The sequence below is a fragment of the Danio aesculapii genome, chromosome 20 (assembly GCF_903798145.1).
Source record: "Danio aesculapii chromosome 20, fDanAes4.1, whole genome shotgun sequence".
In the NCBI taxonomy this organism is placed as follows: Eukaryota; Metazoa; Chordata; class Actinopteri; order Cypriniformes; family Danionidae; genus Danio; species Danio aesculapii.
The window spans coordinates 24,526,690-24,532,982 of NC_079454.1; the positions used below are offsets into that span (position 1 = coordinate 24,526,690).

Sequence of the window (6,293 nt, forward strand, 5' to 3'; positions counted from 1 at the left end):
TACATTCTCATAATATATTATTTTTTATACTTTGTAAAGACATTATTAAACAACTTAAAATATTTAACTCAACAACAAAAAAACCCTCGCACCGCATTACCGGTCTGATGTGGGCAAAGATCTGTCATCTACCTGAGGTTCATCTCTCCGTTGACCAGCAAAGTCATGATGTTGGAGAGGTTTCCTCCGGGGCAGCAGCCGCACAGCAGCACAGCCATCGCGGCCACATCGTTGAGCGAGAAGGCAAGAGCCAGCAGGAAGGCGATGAGGGGCATCAGCACAAACTGGCACACCGCCGCCAGCAGCACTCCGATGGGCTTGCGGATGTGCTCGCCCAGCTGACTGAGCTCCACCGTGCAGCCCAGCCCGAGCATGGTGAAGCACAGGACTATGCCAACAAACACATTAATCCAGTGACTCAAGGGTGAATCCCAGAAAGCCACGATCCGGTGAGCGGGCGCTTCAGAGGACGAGAACTGAGCCGCCAGGAGCCCCGCTGGAGCCACATCGCTCCTGGGAACCAGAGTGAGCGGCTCTTGCGTGGCGCGTAACTCCGCCACATGTGGACTCTCCGGGAAAGTGTCGAGACCCTCCGTGAAGGTCAGAAGCCTCCTGTAGGTGCTGTAGGTCTCCATCTCCTGGGGACTGGAGCTCTCCAAAAGATCCTCGGTCCCCGCAGGTGTCCCCTCCCTGAACTGTGGAGAAAGGCAGGGCGCGCGCTCCTCTAGCGGCACAGGATCATTGTAGGACTTTCCGCGGTGACGGAGGGACACCGGCTCTCCAGCGCAGTGCGGGCACACCGGGAGGGGTTTGGCGTGGGGCGCACCGCGTCACCAAGAGCCATTACAGGCGCCATCCTCATTAATTAAGAGCTGGACACAGACACATTTCTCATCTTGGCTTTTCCCTCTTGGCGTATTAAAATCATGTCCGTTTTTTTATTCCGCGCCAATATTCTAGGTCTATTTGTCAAAAAAAGTTGGTCAAAAGTTTTAAAGTGTATTAACAATCAGTTAAGTCATAATAGATACCCGAATTAAACTGTATTTTAATATAAAATAATATATAACAACTAAAAGAGTGACTAACAGGGCGTCACGGTAGCACATTCGCCTCACAGCAGAAGGTCCTGGGTCGAGTCCCGGCTGGGTCAGTTGGCATTTGTGTGGAATTTGCATGTTCTTTGCGTGGGTTTCCCCCACAGTCCAAAGGCATGTGGTACAGGTGAATTGAATAAGTGCAATAAGTGTGTGAATGCAAGAGTGTATGGGTTTTTCCCAGTGTTGGGTTGCTGGAAGGGCATCCGCTGTGTAAAACATATGCTGGATAAGTTAGCTGTTCATTCCACTGTGGCGACCTATGATGAATAAGCCGAAAAGAAAATAAATGAATGAATATAACTATAATAAATTGATAGTAAACAGTACAACCTGTCCTAGTAGCTATCAGGATGAAATATGTTTCTAAGGTAAAGAAAAACAGACCATTTAAATGAAAATGAATAATGTTATAGAAATGCTGTCAAATTAGCGCATCTTTTTAAACAGAGGATTAATTGAACATGGACATTTTCATGAGTTTAATTTAGCGATTTATCATTTTTAATTTTACGAAACATTTAAGGAAACAACGTGGCTACTGAACTCGAAGACCTTTAATAACTTAATAGTTTTTTTAAATATGTGAATGGGAAATTTATCAAAGACAAAGCAAGTTAACAACAAAATCATTCATTCAGCTGAAAAACGGAAATAGAAAAGGATAGCCTTCAATGTGGAAAAAATGCAGCAACATGTACATGGTGGGAAGCAACATCAGAAAGATGAGTATTTCATGCAGAGTTAATATAAATAGGCTACAAGTGAAACATAAATGCAAACCTTCAGCTTGAATTGAGACTCTAAATAAAAGTCAATTACCTTTTTAAATTCTTGCCTGAAATTTAATATATTTAATATTTAATTTACTATAAATGTAATACTTGCCTGTAATTTTTATCTGTAATGTTTATTTCACCACAAAATCATTTTCAAAATCAATTTCAGCAATTTCCTCAGCAAGAAACAAACCACTGGGAACCTGAAACATGATTTGAAATGAAAACTTGTTCCTATTTGTGTTGTGCAACCTCATTGTGCAAGGGTGATTCTTCAGGAAAACATCAATCATTTACATGTATTGATCCAATACTAGACTGTTATTAGTCGTTCACTATAAACATTTTCTCAATTTACTCGAAGATTTTATATTTTAGCCTTGGCCACCATTCGTAATTATTATTATTATTTTATTTTTTTAAAAAGACGGCATGTCTGCTACATTTTAGCCGTTTTAATGAATTGTCTTTTTGGAAATGCGGTGTGTACTTTCACCCTCCGTCATGTTCAGATCACTATTTGCATTAGTGACGGGTTTTCTCTGACTGTTTTATTTTCCTGTAAACAGTGCTGGAGGCACACACAGGACAGTCTCTGTCAGGTTATATAACCCAAGCTAATGAGCAAAATTTTGGAATAACTGGACATTTACACAAGGTAAAATTGTGTTTTTATTGTTTTTTTTACCACTTTTACCAAAATTTAGAAGAATTGGCCAGGCAATTTTACTAATCTACCTTACGTTTTCTTTATAAGCCTATAACTATTAGTTGAAATTAGTTTTGTTCCAAGTAAATATCTCCTCAAAAGCAAAACAGCTCTGTCTTATGAAGTAAACAAGTATTTGTGAAAAAATAATTTGAACTTTAACTTTTTTTTTCTTCTCTTCAAGTTCGTGAAGATGAACTCCTGGCTCGTGCGCGCGCTCGCGGTGATGCTGGTCGTGTGTAGTCGTGACGCCCTCTCGTGTCCAAAGAGATGCACGTGCCACTTCAGCGCCAAAACCACCGAGGTCGTGTGTCCTGATGCTGGACTCTCTCATTTTCCTGGAGACGGTCTTCCTGCCAGCACCACGTCTTTGACCATCCAGTTCACCAACCTGAGCGTGCTGACTTCTGAACACTTAAGAGCCATCCCGCTTCTGGAGGAGTTACACCTGCCCGGCAACAAGCTCAGCAGTTTACCGGCAGATATTCTGAAAGACCTGAAGTACCTGCACACCATTGACCTCACAGGTAGGTGATGTGTGTGTCTGTGTGACAAATACGACTTTGAATTCAAATGAAGCAGTGGTCGTAATGAGCCGTTAAAATGGAGGGAAAAGTTTTTACTTTTTTTGTTTATCATTTTAGTTTATTCCGTTAATTGATCTGAATTGTTATGAGTATTGAAACGTCTCAGCTTTTACATTTTTATTAACATGTTCAAGCAGAGACTGCCGTTGTGACGGTCTGTGGCATTAGATATTTGTATCTGCCTCAGTTCTAACGGCTGCACAAAGGCCGCGAAAGACGGCCATTTTCTTTACTAAACAAATAGCATCTATAACGTTTAAACAGCATGAAAACAACAAAAAGTGCTGGTGAACAACGTCATGTGAGGTTGAATTTACCTGTAAATGTCCATACCTCGTTAGTTCGCTGGAAAATTCAACAAAGAAAGAAGTATATCACTAAAATAATAAATATATATCTAACTAAATGTGCACTATCTTGCGAGTGAACTCAATTTTTACCTAACACTGGTCTAGTTATACTCAAACAATCAAATTCTTAATACAAATCGTTTGGAATCTTTGAAGGCTAAAGTCACTCACAGTAGCATTTATTTATAGGCTAGGGCATTTTAAAAACTGCTTAAGACTTCATGCAAAAAACATTTAAATGAGTTCTGACACAAAGAGTGAAGCTGACACAAAAAAGCAGTTACCTTTCAGTTTGAGATGTGTCTTGGGAACAACCAACTGTAATCTGTTAGACAAACAAAGGTGACTAGATGCATATTATGACAGAAGATCAGAGATATACTCTGGACTATATAAATCTGGACTTTACTAGAACTATGTTAAGCTGCTTTGACGCAATCTACATTGTAAAAAGCGCTATATAAATAAACATGAATTGAAAAGAATTGAATATACTGAGGGGCCAAACACCACTGGCCTTTGTAAACAAACAAGAACCTTTTAAACTGCACTATTTAACTTAAGGCCAATGAAGAGCGCTGATGCAATACCTGACCTTTTTTGGTCAATTTTCTCCAAAATGATTTAAAGGTTTTAGGACAGCCTAAATACTACTCAAAATAATGCAGCAGGTCACATTTGTATTGTTCTCTAACTATTCTCATCTGAACTCTGCTCAGATAATGAACTGCGAGAGCTACCAGAGTATGTTTTCCATCACGCTCCACTCCTCAACCTGGTGCTGAAAGACAACCGCATCTCCAGCATCCACCCAGATTGGTTTCCCAACAACAGCAATCTCACTTGGTTGGACCTGTCTGGAAACCAACTCATGAAATTTCCAATGGCCCAACTACAAAATCTGAGACACCTGAAGGTTCTGCACCTCTCGCAGAACAAAATCGAAGAACTTCCGTTAGGGTGTCTAGATGCTCACCCTGCTCTGGAGAGGCTTTATTTGGACCAGAACAAAATCCAGACCCTGGATGTGAAAGCCTTTATCCGCTCTACTAACCTGACGCACATCTTCTTGCAAAAAAACAGAATAGACAGCCTTCCTCCAACTGTATTCCAGGAGCTCAAGCGCTTGGAGTATGTTGATCTCAGTGACAACAGGCTGCAGTTTCTGTCACCTGGCATATTAGATATTAATACCAGCTGGGTGGAGCTGACCTTTAACCCTTGGCATTGTGATGCTAAAATAGAGTATCTATGGAGGAAAGTTACCATGGAGTCGCTTCAGTCAGAGCCTAAATGTGCTGCACCAGAGAGCCTGAAAGATCGTGTCATTGCAACACTTACCCGCAAAGACATGGGCCTTAAAGAGTGAGAGAAACAAGTTCTGGAAGAGAAAATGTATTAAAAAGTGGAAGCAAAGGTTTAAGCAATTTCCATTAATGGTTTGCAAGCTGCACTGGAAATAAACATTTAAGATTTAATGGAACTGTACTTAATTGTGACATAGCTCTTCTTTTTGACATTTCAAATTATTTTTTTAAGTCTTAAACGTAACACATGTAGGATTTAGTACAATAACAAATAAATGAAATAAAATAGATAACTATAGCTAAATAACCAAAAAAATCTTTAAAAATAAATAATGAGTAGTTTTTGAATTATGATCTTTAAAATGTAATGTATTAAAAGGCACAGAACTATAACCAAAAATCAATCACAGCCTCAATTTTGCACTGTAGATCTAACACTTGAAGTCGGATCACATTATGGTTTTGTAGTCACGGATCAGACCATTTTTTGGATCAGCTAAAAAGGGGAGACGACAAATGTCATTTGCTTTCCATTTATTACAAAAACATATTGGAAAAAAATATAAAAATGAGTAAATCAGCTGAATAAAAATAAATTGGAAAATGTTCAGTACTGTGAAAAATTCACTGTTACTACTACTGTTGCTGATAACGCTAAATGTAGAAATCTGATATTATAATTTGTACAACCCATATTTACTTTTAGTCTCATTTTGAATCAATGATTCAGTTATTATTATGTTTGTTTCATTGCTAGATGGATAATTTTTGAAGAATTATTCAGTGGCATATTTTTGACGGCTGGTTGTCGCCACCTATTGTTAAATAATGTAATTGCTGCCTACAACTTTCATGTTTTGAGCGTTGTTAAGTGCACATGATGGTGATTTTAATCTTTACCGTAAACATGGTTTTACCTAAAGTATAAACTGTTATCCCAGTACCTCTGTGTCATTTGACTGTTTGTAACTTCATAACCAACTCAGAAGACTAAAAACTGAATCTCTTTTTTTGATTTTTGCGTTTTTCAAACACAAATTTGAAAGCAGCGATTCAAAGGATTAATAAACATATGCAAATCAACATAATTTATAGTTTATGTTGCGGGGGTGTCTCGATCTTTTATTGATTGTGCAGCTTTACACTGAATGCATTAATGCAGGCTAAATGAGTAGTGACAGAAAACACCTTTAATAACCTAAGAAACCCACCACAACCCAAATAACCCACCACAAGTTCTTCCGTCAAAATTATATTTTACAAGAAAGCTTAAATGCTTTCATACATGTGATTTAAATCCCATGATAGGTGATCTCTTTGCGATCGTTAAGAGATTTAGGATTAATTTACAAATATAAAAAAATGTATTAATCCGAGGGTCACGTGTGTTTCGAACCATGGGTTGTGATCTGCACGAATCAACCGTGATCCGTTACACCCCTAAAGTCTATGGTCAAATGCTAT

General features: G+C 38.9%; 2 protein-coding genes across 2 annotated transcripts in view; one reads left to right on the plus strand and one right to left on the minus strand.

Annotated features, from left to right (window-relative positions):
• The window catches only part of slc10a4 (solute carrier family 10 member 4), a 10,554-nt gene extending 9,786 nt beyond the window's left edge, over positions 1-768 (minus strand). Inside the window, exon 1 of the mRNA XM_056481710.1 lies at positions 133-768. Within this exon, the coding sequence (XP_056337685.1) occupies positions 133-635 (503 nt within the window). The 5' untranslated portion in view covers positions 636-768. The remainder of the gene's footprint in view (positions 1-132) is intronic.
• A 1,655-nt stretch (positions 769-2,423) lies between these two features.
• On the plus strand, positions 2,424-5,010 carry si:dkey-90m5.4 (leucine-rich alpha-2-glycoprotein). Its single transcript, XM_056481713.1, has 3 exons — positions 2,424-2,534; positions 2,770-3,112; positions 4,242-5,010. The coding sequence occupies exons 2-3, from the start codon at positions 2,779-2,781 to the stop codon at positions 4,889-4,891; spliced, it is 984 nt and encodes a 327-aa protein (XP_056337688.1). The 5' UTR covers positions 2,424-2,534; positions 2,770-2,778; the 3' UTR covers positions 4,892-5,010.
• Positions 5,011-6,293: the final 1,283 nt, after the last annotated feature.

Coding starts and splice junctions, on each gene's coding strand:
- si:dkey-90m5.4 (XM_056481713.1), top strand. CDS start 2,779: ATGAACTCCTGGCTCGTGCGCGCGCTCGCGGTGATGCTGGTCGTGTGT. Junction 3,113..4,241: donor GCACACCATTGACCTCACAG/GTAGGTGATGTG, acceptor AACTCTGCTCAG/ATAATGAACTGCGAGAGCTA.